The sequence below is a fragment of the Melopsittacus undulatus genome, chromosome 7 (genome assembly GCF_012275295.1).
Source record: "Melopsittacus undulatus isolate bMelUnd1 chromosome 7, bMelUnd1.mat.Z, whole genome shotgun sequence".
In the NCBI taxonomy this organism is placed as follows: domain Eukaryota; kingdom Metazoa; phylum Chordata; class Aves; order Psittaciformes; family Psittaculidae; genus Melopsittacus; species Melopsittacus undulatus.
The window spans coordinates 17,449,170-17,466,970 of NC_047533.1; the positions used below are offsets into that span (position 1 = coordinate 17,449,170).

At 35.6% G+C, this 17,801-nt stretch overlaps 1 protein-coding gene across 3 annotated transcripts in view; it reads left to right on the plus strand.

Annotated features, from left to right (window-relative positions):
• Nucleotides 1-17,801, plus strand: part of SLIT2 (slit guidance ligand 2) — a 262,240-nt gene that overhangs the window by 164,348 nt on the left and 80,091 nt on the right. For all 3 annotated transcript variants that reach the window (XM_005148463.3, XM_031048373.2, XM_005148464.3), the window contains exons 6-9: nt 1,412-1,483; nt 5,322-5,393; nt 8,105-8,268; nt 10,680-10,818. In XM_005148463.3, coding sequence (XP_005148520.1) covers nt 1,412-1,483; nt 5,322-5,393; nt 8,105-8,268; nt 10,680-10,818 — 447 coding nt within the window. The remainder of the gene's footprint in view (nt 1-1,411; nt 1,484-5,321; nt 5,394-8,104; nt 8,269-10,679; nt 10,819-17,801) is intronic.

The window sequence follows — 17,801 nt, forward strand, 5'->3', positions numbered from 1 at the left end:
TATCCAGGAAATGATAGTTTGCATTTAGCTTTCTGTACACAGAAACACACACACTGTTACAATTAGGACAATATTTTATTCCTGTGTAGTAGTAATTCAGATGAAAAATATGGGTGAAACTAGAACTTTATAAAGTTGGTATATTGCATTCAACAGTGGGTGTGATGATTTATTAATAAAGTAAAATGTTATCATATATTCAGAAGAATCGCATAAACCGCTTTAGTAAAAGCCTCATTAGCACTGCTAGCTAATATATAATTGAAGACAGAAGGGCAGAGTTCATTTGTATTTTGTTCATTTCCTTAATATTGTTCATATACATTTACTTGTGTATTTTTCTGACACTGACAAGTTACAGACTTGGAGAATATCTTCTGCTTGTTTAAAGTGAGGTTGTATCATCTTTGCTTTGCAAGTCGTGCCCTGAAATGTGTAAGATGTGTGACACTAAAAGCAAAAAGCTTTTATCAGCAGAGAAACTTGGATTTTATATTTGCATAGTAGCTAATTTCAGCAGACTTTAAATTGGATAATATATACTGTATCAATATTTTGAATTCAAAAGGTAATAATATTCTTCAGAGAAATTAATGTAAATTTTTTATAACTTGGTACTTCAAGATTAATAATGTATGGGATGTATTGCTGAGTTTTATATCCAGAATTCAAATGCCCCATTACAACGTCCTATCTGCGTATAATGACAGAGAGCAAAAAGTATGTAGAAAACCACAAACAGAAGTTTACAGCAGAAACACTAGTTTCATTTGAAGCAGAATTATAGGATATAAGTAACCAATTATGATGATACCTTGGACACTGTTATTTCTCAATATAGAAAATATTCCAGAAGGTAATTCTCCTAAATTCCCATCCAAACCCCCCTGCACCTCCCACCTGGTCCTGGCGTGCACACACACAAGCAGACCCCTAAAACTGGTGTCTCTTGCAGGTCCCTGCCGCGGCAGGCGGAATTAACATGCAGCTGGGCTGCTCTGATAAATGGATTCTGTTAGGTCACGGAGGGGATGTGTGTGACATTAAGTGATTTACCATCCTTTACCTTAATGAAATTGTTTCAGCAAGATGACGCTGAGAGCTTTTAATGGATAGCTTTTCTTGATGTAATGAAATTGCATTCCTTTGGCATTTAATATAAGGTGCAATTATTATTTACTGGAGCTTTCCCAGCACGGCTGTTTTGCGCAGACAGTTCAGAACAAAAAGGGATTTCTGTGGCAGCATCCAGGCCAGCATGCTGTGTGACAGTCTCAAGCGTACGATCGTATTTGCAAGCGCGTTTCAGCGAGTGTGGCCTAGCTCTGCTGGCACTTCAGGAGGCTTTCTGTGCACTGAATACTGCCAACGCTCATCTCCCTTACAAATACCTTCCTAATCTATTTAACAGGCAACTGGATTACAACCAGATCAGCTGTATTGAAGATGGGGCATTCAGGGCTCTGCGCGACCTGGAAGTGCTGTAAGTATTCCTTGTATATCTTACTTGTAGCAAGAGCTCAGTATCTGGGGATTACTAATGTAAAAGCTTATCTACGAGCTGCAGCCTAGTGTCAGGATGGTCTAGTGAAAAGATGTCTTAAAATAATCCACTGCAATGTGCTATGAAATAGTAAAAAAATGTGAAGAGGTAGAGATGCTTCTTTACTCTGTAAGACGGCCATTAAACACAGTTAAAACCAAACAAAATTAAAAAGCAGATGGCAGGTACTGTAAGAAAACAGTATGTTTCCTTTTAAAACGGAGGGCAGTATTAATAAATCCAATTAATTTTGTAAAATATCCATCTCTGTTGAATTGATGAGCATTTTCACAATTGCCTTTGTTGTATACTATGACACTGATTTGATCTTTCAGACTGTTGAAGGAACAATATGCTTCATATTTGACAATCTGGATGTTTTCAAAGAGACAGTTTTCTGTCAAACACTGTTACGTGTTAAGATGTTTTGCGTGTCCACATTAACTGCTTTTTTAATGTTTAAATGTGTATAAATGTTTAGATACATAGAAAAATACAATTTTTGTGTCACTGAAGGTTAGTACTGCAATGCTCTTTTGCATACTTTTCCTCACTGTCTCAAAGTGGCCATCAGTGAGGTTAAAGGTAGAAAAATTATCATCAGTGACCCCTGACCTAAAAACAATTATTGTAATGAGCAGATTCTTTGGGAACTGAAGCACCGGCCACATTCCTGAAATATTTGCAGCATCAGCCACATTTATTCTGGGCTTTCTACATTAAGAGAAGTGAAAGACTTTGTGTATCACTGGGTTACTCATGTTAGTTTGAATCACAGTTGGTAAATCACAACTTGAAGCGGGGGAGGGTTCTTGTATATGTTTTTATGGTTTGGTTTGTTTTTTTTAAGATTCTGAGTTAAAGGAGGTTCTCTGGCAGTAGATAATGTCTGTATGTCCATGAAATTATTGAATATGCGAGCTGCTGGTGATAAAGGTTTTTATTATTAAGCAATAGCTGGTCTTACTTATGAGTGAATGAATCTGGCAGCTAAATTTGATTTCTTTTCTTTTTTTTTTCTTTGTAATCATAGAATAACAAGCCTTATGTTAGCTTTCTGGTATGAAGCCATATAAAATTTAGTGTTGGTTTAATATTTCATCTAATAGTGAAGTTGGTGAAGTGTTGGTTTTCTGTCAGCAAACCTGATGTTCTGTGAGATTTTACCTTTGGAACTCATATATATGTGACAGAATAACTTTTCCAGTGATGGTTTAATCTGATTATTATGATTATTAATACAAGTCTTTACAAATGAAAGTGTTAAATATATATTTAAAAGACAATCTGCATTTTTAATGATTTTTAGTGTTCTAAAAAGGTCATCCTATCCAGTTGAAGTCAGTATTCACAACTATGTCAATGGATGTAAAAAGGGGAAAGCCTGTTAAAATAATAGGGTACTGAAAAAGTAGGTAGTTAGAATTGTATGAATACATATGCATAGGACATTAGCATTGTTCAGATATATAACTAAATGTACACTCTATTGAATTGTGTGATAAACAATTATTATTTAAAAAAAATACATAGATATTTTGAACAGTATTGAAGATTTTGTGTCTAATTCAGTTTCGTTTCCCATTTGGTTTAAAAAATAAAAGGTATGTAGATCAGTCCATACTGTATATGTGCTGAGTAGCAAATGGGATCACATATTTTGTTTTCATTAGAGTTAATTATTCTATCTAAGCACAGAATATGTATATTATTTCAAATTACAAGCACAGGAGAAGCTTTTATGTAGGTTGTAAACCTGTGTAGTGACAGTTTGAATTGGTTACCAAAGTAAACAGGTCTTATATATTGGTTAAATAATTGCAGAATCTTAGTTCTGTTAGTGTTAAAGATACAAAATCAACCTGAAATCTGGACAGTTCTGAAAGAAGAAAGCAATTACAGGTATGACCCTTCCTGTAAGTTTCTGTAAAATTTCATTTTTCCTTTTCCTCTTTTTTTTAATTAATTAAGAGAAAATCAGGTTTAGTGGGGAAACAGACTATGGGAAGATATATAGTGCTGTCATATTAAAAAGCAATGACGGATCTAAGAAATAAAATTTCTTTCAGGCATCCCACTCTATTACCTGCATGTGTAACATGTAGGTAGAAGTATTGAGCCAACTTTTTAAAATGCATCTCTGTAATGAAATCAAGTGTTTTCATGAAAGATCTGCTTATGAAAATTATTTAATTCCTTATGCATTCCTTTTGTCTACTTCTAATACTTTTCTGTACATTTGCAAAAATAAATTCATAGCTTGTGTATACAACGGCAAGGCACCAACTAACATCTGAAATTGAAAATTAAAACATCTGTAGATACACCTTCTTTGAACAGCTAACTGCTTTGAAAATACATACTGATTTCCATTCCCTTCATTGAAAGGATACAATTTAAAACTTTTGCAGAAGTTTTGCAGGAAGAACTATGGGAGCTGTCACCATTTGGACATTGTAAGAAAATTATTAAGAAACTGTAAGAAAATCCTGTCAAGATTTCCTGATTGTTGTTTATTCATTAAGACACATTTTGTGGATATACCTACTTGGCTGGGTTTTGTTTCATTTTTGTTTTGTTTTGAAGAAGGGCATGATTCACCATTTTTCTTTTTTTGATTGTTCTTCTCTTTGTTTATAAAGCCCTAAGAGCACACAAGGGAGGATGAGTAGGACACAAAGGTAAAACACAGCACATTGCACCAGTAATTAATTGCTTGATTAATGTGGAGGTGTATAGCCTGATCCTGTTCAGGGTGCTGTGAATTTACCTTTCTGTGTACTTAAAAAAATACTCAAATTGAATAGAAATTACACTTTGAGTTTTTTGGGATATTTTTTAAAGAAAGAAATAAATTAAAAAAAAGAAAAATAAACCACTCCTTGTTTCAAAAGGGGAAAAAAGGTATGGTCAGTGGGAATTATTAGTGCCATAGTTATGTATTTGAAATCCCAGAGCACATTCTCCATTCTGTTCAAATGAGTAATCTCTAAGTCAAAACAGTAAATAATTTGTTTGCTTTCTCTGGAGTCAAGCTTATGCGTATTTTATTTGCAGCCTAAATACAATATTTAACTACAGTATCATTCCTAAAGTTTCGTTATCTTTACATACTATACTTACCAAGTGTGATGGGTCTGTGCTAGCTAGCAATTGGCTAAGATTTGTTCCTAGTTGTCTCCAGTTCAGTCACCTTGCCTAAGATTCAAATTACTAGTTTGCTAAAGTATTGAAATCCCCAGTTCCTTTCACTCTATAGCAGAAACTCCTCTATGATCCAACTCTGGATCATCTACAGCAACTCTGTTCCATATAAAACCTAGTTGCAGCACACAGTTCATCTTTTTCCTAAAATTCTTGAAAACACAGGCTTTTACTTTTTCTTCCATCAAAAAAATACAGGTCCTGAAAAAATAGAAAGAGAAGCCAGAGTCCTAGAATCAAGGCATATTCTCCAAGAACTCTATTTTTTACATCACAGTGGCAAGCTTTGTTTGAATACCATAAATGTGCTCAGCATTGGTGGAAGCTTTGTTTGAGTGAATCATAGGTTACTGGGATCTCAAATTACTTAGGATTATTAATGGAATGATCAAGCCATAGTGTTTTCCTAGAGATTGAACAGGGAGGTAAATTATATCTGAAAATGTGAGTTTTTTCCTGATATTCATCCCTAAAAAACAGCTCACCATGATCTTCATTCACTATGTCTTTTTTAAAAGTGTAGTAAATATGACACAACTGTAACATGTTAATATGCTTCTTCTTGACTTTGCAGCACTCTCAACAATAACAACATCACTCGACTGTCTGTGGCAAGTTTCAACCATATGCCCAAACTCAGAACATTGTAAGTAGTCCCACTGAAACTGGCTGACATTTTTATCACTCTATCATTTTTACTTCTATCAAGTTTTGTCAGTGGTCTATAAATACATATACAAGCATAGAAAGCATAATCTCAAAAAAAAATTATCAGAGTATCATGAGGATGGTGAGCATGAAGTCTGTGTGTGCATACATGGCAGCTAATTCTGAAAGGTAAAGCTAACAACTGACTGCAAGGCTTATAGCTGGGGCTCAGGAGATAAAGAAGTAGTTGTATCCTTTTCCAGCTCCTTTTTTAGGTTGTAGGATGAGTAAGTCTATGAAAATGGTTTCATGGCCTTTTCCCAGCTGGCTTTTCCTTAGTGCTATATTCAGTCATAGAAAAGCTCACCTTCTAACAACAAAGATGAGGGCAGGGGGGATTTGCTTTTATATGTTACAGCTGTATAGAGAAAGAAATTGATGTTTTTTGAAAGTAAAAAAAAAAAATTGTTTTACTTTGAGCTATTGAATGGGTCACATTTCATTTAGGAACATGGAAGAATCTTTGATTGGCTGTCAGATTTGATAAATGGGAAGTCTTTATGCTTTTATTACTGTACTGCTAGCAGACCTAATTAAACTAAACTGGCTCTCCAACATTCTTTGTAACATAAAATTATAACATCATCCAGTAGTGCTATTATAATTAAAGTTGTGTCAGCATTTACAATAAGGTCCCCATTTTTAGAGGTTATGATTTTCACAAAGACTTCAGGCTCCTAAAGCAAATTGCGGTGAAAAGATTGGATATACAAGTGACACAGTTTGCAGTTATTTCTTTTGTATGTTTTTACTGAACTAAGAATAAATGTGTATTATATTGAGTGGCAAAACCAGAATATATCAAGGTTTAGTCCTGGGACTCCCTGAAACAGCTTTGCCACTGAAGCTGGAATAAAAAGTGAATGGGGTGTTTCTATCAGAGTTCAAGAGTAGCTCTTGCTATTAAAGAGCTACTCTTACAAAGAGCCTGTCCATTTCCTTTTACATATGTTGGGTAGCAGAACTGTTTTGAAATCAGTAGGGCTATTCACTCAAGTTAACACACCTTTTATAACTGAAGAAACTTCATGCAGGTGAATATTTCTGTTGATTTTGTAACAGACTTGTAACTATTCTTGCTTGGATAAATACATGAGTACTTAAACACAGCTGACCAAAGGCTTTTGCTGGCCTCAGTTATAGTTTGATAATAGACTTTAATTCCATTCTTTCAGGTCTGGGAGTTGAAAGCATGAATGTCTGTAACTCTTTCAAACCTTCAAATAGTTTCTATTCTGAACTACAAATCACAGTGAATCAACTTAGCAACATTTACACTTTTTTGGTGGGATATTTCATCTTTTGAAAATTTATTTTGGAAACAAAAGAAAATGGACATACAGAGCCCTATATTATAGCTGCAACATCTTATTTGCAATCAGAATATACTTGTGTAACGGCATTGATTTCAGCAGCATTAGTTCTAATTTGCAATGGTGCTCTTGCCTACAGCTGGCCACAGATTGTACTGAATGAGTGTGCTGTATTGTGAGCTATATTTACAAAGCATCTACCCAAGAGATAGTACAGGAAAATGCATTGCCTTTAATTTCTTTAATTTTCTAATATAGGAGGGGGGGATATGAGTTATTAAAATCATCTTTTTATGTTGGTTACACATTTCATGTTGCCTTAGAGGTTTAATTTTTTAATGGATTAATTACACCCCCTTGTCTAAATTCTGTTTTTCTTGCACTTTCTTTCCAGTTATATAGTTAGGATTGAGTACATCAGCTAAAGAGAACCAAAATGTCATTACACTGTTACAGATGATTCTGAGTAAGGATTTGATTTATAACCATGGACATCTTTTTCTGTAGTCTGAGAAAATGTAAGAGCCAGAGAAAAGTAATTTGCCTAATTCACTGGATACATTTGTCTGATATTTTATCAATGGCAAAGTGCTTTTTGCCACTTGGCAAGGAGCCATGGTCTTGTGTTGGACCCTGCCAACAGAGAGGCGACTTACTTAATTTCATTGCTTGCTGCCATTTGGTCTTTTCATTTCAGGCATTGCTTAGAACATAGGTCGCTAGGAGCCAAAAGCAGCTAATCCCCTTTTCTGTAATTAAACAAAAAGAGAGGAAATCAGAAAGGGATGTGAAAGAAGGTAGTTTATATTGAGTTATTACTCTGTCTTGTTCAGCAGAAAATGAATCTGACCTGTTAAAGGGATTTTGTAGGCTGTTTCTATAAAGAATTATAATGGCCAGACTTACAGATATATCTAATTGGAAACCAAATCTCTTATTAACTATTTTTTTCTGACAGTATATTATCACTATAGGGCAATTTGCTTGAGACATTTTTGTGTTATTCATTATTTGGACTACAGTCTCACAGCACTTTTCAAGCTCTTGTGTATTTACTTCTTTCTTTCAGACAAAAGAAATTACAGATAGGTGACTTTATTAGTTAGCCTTCTTTTTTCAGGCAATTAATTAGACCACAAATAAAAAGTAATTTTGATGTTTGTATAGTTTTATTTATTAGCAATTAATGCCCAATGAGAAACATGAAAAATTGCTTTGTCATTAACAACTTTTATCAAGGTATAGTTGCTCGCAGAAGGGTGGGGCTGGGCAAGTTGGTTGTTTTTCTGTTTGTTCTCCCTAATTTAAAAGTATTTCCATGTTTTCTTCCATGCAGTCGTCTTCATTCCAACAACCTCTACTGTGATTGCCACCTGGCCTGGTTGTCTGACTGGCTGCGGCAGCGGCCGCGGGTTGGCCTCTACACCCAGTGCATGGGGCCATCCCACCTCCGGGGACACAATGTAGCCGAGGTCCAAAAGCGGGAGTTTGTCTGCAGTGGTAAGGGATGCACTCACCAAGCCCTGTTTTAAAACACAGCTACCAACAGCTCAGCGGTGATTGCTACTGCTGCATGTTGACTTTTGCTAGCTTTTGCATAATCCAAGCATTAATGTTTATTGAAAAATAAGCTAATCAGTTTTATCACCATTTGTATTTTGTGTAGGTGTGCTTCTGGCCTTACAAATTTAGTGTGAATGCTGCATTCACACAGATTATATAGCTTCCTAAAATTATAATCGTGGGGGAGAGATGAGGAATATGAAATAAAAAGGCTCACTGGCTGAGAACTTAAGGCCTTTAGTAACACAAAATTATTCTTTTTCAACTTTACAAGTTGTTGTGTTTTCTTCTTGCTGTTTTCTGCAGTTTGAATGATATTCTGAATCCCTAAGTTACTTTCCGAATGTTATTGGTATGCTTTAGTGCATCAGGTTATTTTCTGATATGAGATAATGAAATGATTAACAGTTCATTACTAATCACATTTTCTCTATTCATTTTTTTCCTTTGTTCATATCTTCTAGATGAGGAAGAAGGCAAGTTTTTTCTTTCTTATACAAATATTTGTAGACTCAGATTGAAAAAAATCTGTAAAATTTGCTTACAGTTTCAAGTTTCCTCAAAAATATTAGAAAATAGCTGGAATATACCTATCTGGCTTGTCAGTGATTCAACAGGTTGTTTCTACTAGTTGATTTTCTGCAGACTCACAGAAGCCTATTGCCAAATATTCAAAAATTTGCACGGATCTGTGCTTTTAAAAGAGTTTTACAGAAAGCACAAGGTTTTGTCTTTAAACAATCCCTGACAGTGTAAGGCACTGCCATCATCACATGGCAAATGATAACAGTATTCTTGCTGTTAATTCTGTCTTTATGTACACTTAAAAGGGCTCCTAACAGGATCACTTCATGTCTTTTATTTGTAAATGGAGAGCCCAAGTGTCAAGAACAGTTTTATAATTTGTTCACTATAATACTGATTTTTAGAAAGGGGGTAACCATGTTTTCTCCATGGATTTTTGTTTAATAAAGGCAGGTGAAATGTTTCCTGCCTGTTGTTATAAAAAGTAGCATGTGGCATTAATTTTGGCAGCTGTTTGTGCTTCTGTAACACATACATAAATGTGAAATCAAATTATTATACTGTAAACTTCTATCTCATAGAATCAGTTTGAGTTCGAAGGGACATTAAAGATCATCTAGTTCCAACGCCCTGCCATGAGCAGGTACACTTTCCACTAGACCAGGTTGCTCAAAGCCCCATCTAATCTGGCCTTAAAAGACTAAACTTTTCGGTAATTTAAAACTTGAGAAGTTGCTATTTGAAGTTGTAAGCAGGAACAGCAGTGGCTTCAGCTTACGTTATCAATGTCCCCTTGCTACGTTTAGATATGACATTAAATACAAGAGAGATCTTAGATTCAGTTGTGGTTACATAGTCACAAAGGGTTTTTTCCCCTCAGAATTTCAAAACAGTCTCTACCTTTTTTACCTTAAAAAGAAAAAGAGGGTTTCATGCCTTTTTCATCCCTTTGTGCCTTTCTGTATCATTTCAAGACAACAACTCTGTATCATTAAATCAATACAAGAATGAGTGCATTAATATATTATAAAATGTGTAATCTATTTACTTTCAAGAAGAGATAGTAAGTTGTTTACTTTCTAAAACATTCATAAGTATGAAATTATTATGTTTGAGTGCTATTATAAATGCTGAGTTTGACATATAGCACAAGAACTTGGGGGAAGGGGGGAAGTTGTGTAAATTAGCCACCTGAGTTAGTAAGAATGGTAAATTGTGGGAGGAAGAATTCTGCTGAGCCAACACAGAGTATGACCTGAGAAGTCAAAGCTTTTGTTTAATTTTGTGTCAGTGAACGAAAATGTCTTAACTCCAAAATTGTAAGTGATATGTAAGTCAAGAAATATGCTCAAATAAGTATTCGCTAAATAAAACATAACTAGCAAGACTTCATTTTTTTGTAGCAAAGTTCATTCATTTCTGTTGGCATGCATTTTTAATACTACATAAAATTTTTAAAACTAAATAAATCATTAATTAGTTTTAAAAACACAGAATAAATAAAATATACATGACAAATGGATCATAGTTACCCTTTAACAAGATGATTTTGAATGCAAGTTGCAAAAGAAGTAATGATGTAATGAAAGCCCAATAGTTGAGCCTTTGTCTTTTATCTCTCACTATTGTATCAGCATGTTGCTATCAACTGGGTATTTAAATTAACACAATTCAAAAATATTGACAGGCTACAATGTTTGTTCTAGAAGTTCTGACTTAAATTTTTCAAAGAAGTATAAAATGTGGTGTTTTACTGTTGAAGTAAACTGAAAAACTATTTGACAGTATTATGCAATTTTAAGAGAAACTCTTTTCCTTTGCAGGTCACCAGTCCTTCATGGCTCCATCCTGCAGTGTCTTGCATTGCCCTACTGCATGCACCTGTAGTAACAATATTGTGGACTGTCGTGGGAAAGGCCTTACTGAGATTCCCACAAACCTTCCAGAAACCATTACTGAAATGTGCGTAATCTGATTTTTTTTGGATGAACTTGCAGAAATCAGGTTTTTTCCTATGTATCCCTTTTTGTTGTTTGTATAAATTAATGCATTCTGTAGGGTAAATTTTTTTCAATACACATTCAAATTCAGATATAAAAGGAATATGAAGGTGTATGAAAATATTTAAGACCTTTATGTTCTCTTACGAGTTAGTTTTGTATGTACTACTCACAATCCATAGTTAAAAATGCATTCTGATTTGGTTTAAAAAGAGTTAGGGAATACTTGCTTTTCTGCAAATGAGTGTATTTTTCACTGCAGGCTATAAATCTCTTTGCCTTCAGGGTTGCTCGCTGTGCTGGTTTTGGCTAGGTTAGAGTTAAGTTTCTTTGTAGTAGCTAGTATGGGCCTATGCTTGGGGCCTGTGCTGAAAACAGTGTTGATAATACAAGGATGTTATCGTTACTGCTGAGCAGTGCTTACACCAAGTTAAGGCCTTTTCTGCTCCTCACACCACCCCACCAGGCTTGAAGTGCACAAGGAGTTGGGAGGTGGAACGGCTAGGACAGCTGACCACAAATAACTCAAGGGATATCCTATACTATATGATGCCACGCTCAGCATTTAAAGCTGGGGGAAAAAGGAAGGAGGGGATGTTGGAAGTGATGTAATTTTTATTCCCAAGTAACCATTATGACAGAGCCCTGCTTTCCTGGAGATGGCTGAAAACCTGCCTGCCTATGAGAAGTGGTGAACAAATTCCTTGTGTTGCTTTGCTTGTTTGCACAGCTTTTTCTTTACCTCTTAAATTGTCTTTATCTCAACCCATGAGTTTTCTCAATTTAGCTTTCTGATTCCATCCTCCATCCCATTGTTGGGGTTGTGAGTAAGCAGCTGCATTGAGTTGAGTTGCTAGCTGGGGTTGAACAATGACACTTTGACACTTTCAGTCACTTTATTTGTCAGACTCGCTATTAGAGAATCATATTCTTGCATGAAAGATGAGCAGCCTATATTACCCATAATTAGTATTCTGCTAAAACAGTATCCCCAGAGGGTAATCTGGGAAAGCAAAGCTAAGGTGTTTGAATGGGATCTGTGGTATAGTCATAATGTTGATACCATATACTTGTGTATAGAAGAGCATGCATGCTAATAAGGTTGTGTGACTTGTCATATAAAGCAGAAAAGTTCACAAAAAGTACAGCAATGTCCTTAGCATAGGTTATAGCAAAGGTGCTATAGGGCCTGCAGGCTTCAAGAACAATGTGGCTGAGAGGTTGTGAGGGTACAGAAGAAAAGTTATTTTTGCATTGTCTTCTTTGAAGGGGAGAAATGAAAGCAGGTGAGCTTGCTGAAGAGATGGGCAGGGGCTCATCAGCATGAGCATTTTGGGGGATGGTGGAAGCTGTGCTTTGGAAGGGAAGTAAGAATTCTCTTTAGGGAAATAGTGGGAAAGTAGCTATGCTAACAACCTGGTAAGGAGGGTCTGTCTAGAAGTAAATGAGTAGGAGAGAGTACTCAGAATAAAAAGCTTGTGAGCACCTTGATGATATGATACTAAGAATTTCAGATAGGGGAAGTGAAGGAAACAGATACTTGAAGTGAAAGGGAAGAGATTTCCAGAACATACATCCTTTTGTATGTAAGATCTTGAAATTTCAAGAATGAGTGTCCACAATGAGATTTCAAGAAATAAAGTACAGTTTAAGAATTTGTAGGCAATCATATGGTTTGTTGATTTCTGACCTGTGTTTTGAACTTCACAGAATTAGAACTACTATGGTTTCTTCTTATGATGTGAATAATAATCACACCTCTCATCTTCGTTATTACTGCTGTTGAGACTGAGCTGGCTGACCTTATCTGACCCAATTCAGTCATTCTGCTATATAATACAAACACTTTTACCTTTCACCCCTCTCAGAAAAATTCCTCTGCTTGCAAATAAAATGACTACTTCAGAAAATCCCTGCACAGTGCCTTGAAAGGCTGCACAGACTATTTTCATTGAGTTGTATGCTGGCTTTTTTACTTGCATGTACATGTGTGTGCATAAAAAGGAAGGAAAAATATTGCAGGAAAGAAGTGGGAAGTATATTTCCAACATTTTCCACTATATTTCTTCTGCTAACTACTGAATGAATAGTGATTACAGACACTTGAAGACTGACTTCTGCATGACTTTTAGAACTACATAATTTACAGTGGGTACGTGAATTTAACATCTGTACTTCCTTAAGAAATTTGGTAGTAGGGTTTGCAAGGGTGCTCCTGAGTCTATATTTTAAGGATCATCACTTCCAAAGAAACAATACAGTGTGGAAGTTGCAAGTTGACTCTAAATCCACTATCAAAAGAAATGTGCTTAAAGTAAAAAGCAAATGGGAATTTACATAATAGGAATGTGTTTTCTACTAATCTGTTTGCTATACTTTCTATGTAATAAATGCTGCTGGGTTTTAAGCATGGACTGGTATGACCTTCAGCATTTTACTGGCCTGGAGAGGAAAAGAGAGTAAAAACATAACAAGGCCTCCAGCACTTGACTAAGAAATTTAACAGATTGCAAACTGAGGCTCAATGCTTCCTGCTAGTTTTCAAATCCCAGAGTGAGCTTTTTTGCATTATGAGATCCATAATCATTAATATAGATAAATACGTATGCATTTGCTGATATAAATATGTAGAGTATATACACTGTGCTTTAATATATATACTTTATAGTTGTATAGTGTAAACTATCTGTTATCTCTCTGTGTATTGTATTTAGTTTGTAAGTTCAGGCTAAATAGTATGCAGATCACAGTATTTTTCAGTTAAATAGCACCACTGATGCCGTAAGACATATGAACTTACATTTATTCAAAAGCTGGTGTAATAGTGGATAGAGCAATAGAAAGCTAAACTTATTTTGTTTTATACTGAACAGATACATACAAGTGAATGCCAGTGTAATGAGAAAACCCAACATTATCATTATACTTCATTGACAGGAACATTTGATAAATCCATAATACTTTCAAATCCCCTGTCTCTGGACTAGTTTCTCTGCCCTGTGATGTTGTCACCTGCTTATAACCTGTATTTGTAGAATCCAGTGCGGAGTACTACCAGCATGTCATGCTATGCTTCAAAAAACTTCATGATCCACAAACACCTCTGGTGCCATTTCTGCCTTTTGTCTCTTCTTTGTTGTATCTCATGTGAATAACCTTTTCCCATGAGGCTAACATGAAACTTTATTGTCAGCCCTCCATTATGGAGTTGCTTAAAATTTGACAACTTATTTTTGTTACATTTCATTCTTTCATCCATTTCAGCCTCTTACTTCGCAGGTTACTCTTAACAAGAGCAGGTTACTCTTAATAAGAATATAATCCATATTTAGTTATTGAAGGTGCATAATACTTTTTTTCTTGAGGTTCTTCTTAAGTTTACCTTCAATGCATGCTCATGGTTTTGTGATGTTTTGCCGTGTTCTCCATCCATTTCTTCTATCCTTCTCTCAATGGAAAGCCTAACCTCCTTGGTCAACTCCTTGGTACCCTATGAAGCACTGATTTATTTTTGCTCAAGAGAAACTTCCTTTAAATAAAATGTTGTCTGACCTGTTTCTACATGAAAATACTTTGTATTCATTACATTGTCAGTCCATCTGGGACAATGCTGCATAAAATCTAAGTGGTATTAATCATTTTGTTCTCCATCCTTCTGGTGTATATAAGTAGGTTTAAAGTGTACGTTGATAATTCTATGCTTTTCTTTACCCCCTGAGGGTTGATAAATTAACTTGCATCTAAATAATGTGATAAAAAACCCTTTAAATATAATGTTGAATTTTTGAAGTATCAAACACAGTTTCAATAGAATAAATTTTGCATGTTAAAGCTCTGAGTTAGATCTTTGCAGAACAGAAAAGGCTTTCTGTTTAGAGTCTAATACTGATGCTGTGACTTTTCCTTGCCTTGATAGTTCTGCTGCACAGCTGTTTTGGGATGACATTTTAAGACAGTAGAAGCTGTCTTCTCTGCTGATGGCTACTGCTTCTGTAGCAAAGCTGGCAAGGAAACTATGTACTTGCACTGCACTACAGGCTCCCCCCCCCCCCCCCGTTTCTGAAGTTGGTGTGATAGCCCCTAAACCGTTGAGAAACACGATTTTGCACTGGAAGTTAAAGTGGTTGAGGAATGAGCAGGCATTCCTTGTTGGTGGGAGCTGGAGGAGGCAGAAGAAGTTGCCAAAATACTGTTTTGTTCCATTGCATTGGATGTACAGGTGACTGTCAGACTGTTGCTGGGACAGTTTTTTCATACTGCTGTCTGACTTCTCAATTAGTACACAAGTCAGTTGGCTAAAACTAGCGATTCCCGTTACATCAAGTCAATTTGCAGGCAATGCATTGTCTGCCAAGTACCTCTTGGGAAGGATGCCTTCAGTAACAGGACTGCTTATCTCCAAGTAGCTGCCAGTGAAAATGGAGGGAGAACAAATACTATTGTGTCCTCTTCTTTTCCTTCTGGTGTGATAAAGCTCAGAGCAAAATTAAGTATTCAGCATCTCAGGAAATGTAATTCTTAATCCTTACTGGCTTAATAAAATTCTATCTGTACCAGTTACACCCTTTCTGCAAAATTAATTCTTCTCTTTATTATGTAAATAAACTTACACAAAGCTAAGTAAGAATACCTAAACTTTTCTTCCCAGGGTCTGCTCAATCAATATATAATATTATTTGAGAAAGAAATACTTAATATTCCATATATATTTGAAAAAACAAAATAATTGATGGAGCACCAAGACTACACAATTTTAGTGCACCTACTCATTCTGCAGAAAGCACAGAATTAAAAAGGCGCACTGGTGAACCTTTGCCACTGGGTCAAATGGGAACATTTCATGCTATAAATGACAGGCAGGAAACATTTGTGTAACTTTAAACTTCAAAAAATTCCCTAAAATTAGCCCTATTATATTAATGTATGTATTGCAAATATTGTGAGTAAAATACATTGCCCACAAATACTGCATATTGATGGTCTTCATAGTTTTATTACTTACTGTGCCTTACTGTTGCCTTTTTGTCTTGACTTAAGCCAAGCATGATTCATTATTCATTCATTAGAAACATCAACACTGAAGTTGATTTATATTTGTTGTTTAACCTGTCCCATTTTCCAGAAATCTTTATGGGATGCTCTTTCACATGCATGTTCAATCTATTGAGCTTAACCAACTCCAGTGGTCTAATGCACCTAGGTCTTTCCACCTTTGTCATACAGCTCATATATTAAAGGCATTAAAAGTAATTCTTAAGGTTCAAAACTATTATCTTAACTGATTTTAGAAAGTATAGCCTTTCCAGTGGCAATAGCATTTATCAGCCTCTATGCTATCATTCCTTCCACATTTTAGTTTTGCAGCACCATTTATCTCTTTTCATTTGGTTGCATTTTAAAACTCACCCTCTGTGTGAAAATTCTTCGAGTGATCAGAAGAAATAACTTTGGTTCCCTTTAAATAGGAGCTTTTTGGCACATGTTCAATCGGACAATCAGAAATCTTCAAATAGCGATCCAGCAGCAGTTCTATTAACTGTACTGGTACCTTCTAAGAATGGTGTGGGTAAGTGACAGGTTCTTCTTTAGAAAGAAGGGGCTAAAAAGCCATTAATGAGCAAGACTACCTCACAAAAGTGCTGCTGATTTTCTCTTCTGTGGCTTGGACTATGAGTCTGAGTGGTTCTAAACTCTCTTTCCTTACTGTAGTATTATGAATAAAAGAAAAGAAATACAATTGTGATAACTGTTTCCAGTAAAGGGAGGAATTACCTGCACTGATGACCACAGCTTTGTATAAATGATTTTTCTTAAGCAGAAAAGCATGGACTTAAATTAATCTTTTTCCTTAATTTTTGTTTATGTTAAAACTATTTAATTAATCAAAGGAAGCATTTAATTAAATTCGTTTCTTTTCTAGAAAGGTAATAGTCACTACAATGGTATTTTCGGGGAGAGGAAGGTTTGCTGGAGGGGAGGGTGCCTGGAAGGTAGCCATTGTTAACTAAGCAACTGACTTTCTAATTACTATTGCCTTGAAAATAAAGTTGTTCTTTCTTGTGAATGGAGCTTTCTAATGTTTGAATGCTAAAACTGAAGCTGTACAGTTGTTACATGGTAACTCTATTTACATTTCCCATGAGTTTCTTAAGTTGTCCCATCAGTCTTGTCTCACCTTCCTGATTTTTACTGGTTTTCTTCATGCTTTCATATTCCTCGATCTTATTCTCCTTTATACTTTGTTTTCATAAGCCTTTTGATTAATGATTCCATATTATGTCAAGCACTCAACTACATCTTTGTGAGCCATGTGATATTAAGCAGGATTAAACACTCCTGAGATTGCTTCACACAGTAACACTCAAATTATATTAAAGGAGAAGGGGTGGGGAGAAGGTGGGGGAGAAAGGATAAGGAGAGGAAGGAGAAAAAGAAGAAGCAAAAGAGGGGAAAGGAAATGAGATTTGACAGAACTGAACTTGACAGATGGACTTCACCAAGGTAGAGTAACAAGTGACCTTATCACGCTGCAGATGCTGGGGAAGTGCTTTGCATAATTGAGGATTTTTATTTGAGAACTGGAAGCTCCATGTATTTATCTTTCCCAAGCTAAGTTTGGCATGTGTACAGTTTCACCATTTCAGTTTTTTTTAAATTCACTCTTAGCTAGAAGTCTGAAGTATAGCCTTAAATAATTAGCTATTCATCAGTAAGACTCTTACATTGAGATGCAAAGATGCCTCCAAGGATGACCCTTTACAGAGAAAAGTCACTTGGGAAGGGTTTAAGCACATTTATGTGTTTAGGCTTTACTCTGAGAGCAACACTGATAACACACCGATGTTTTAGCTGTTGCTAAAACACTTTGATCAAGAATTTTACAGTCTCTCTTGCTCTACCAGTGAAGCGGGACACAAGAAGCCAGGAGGAAGCAGAGACAGGACA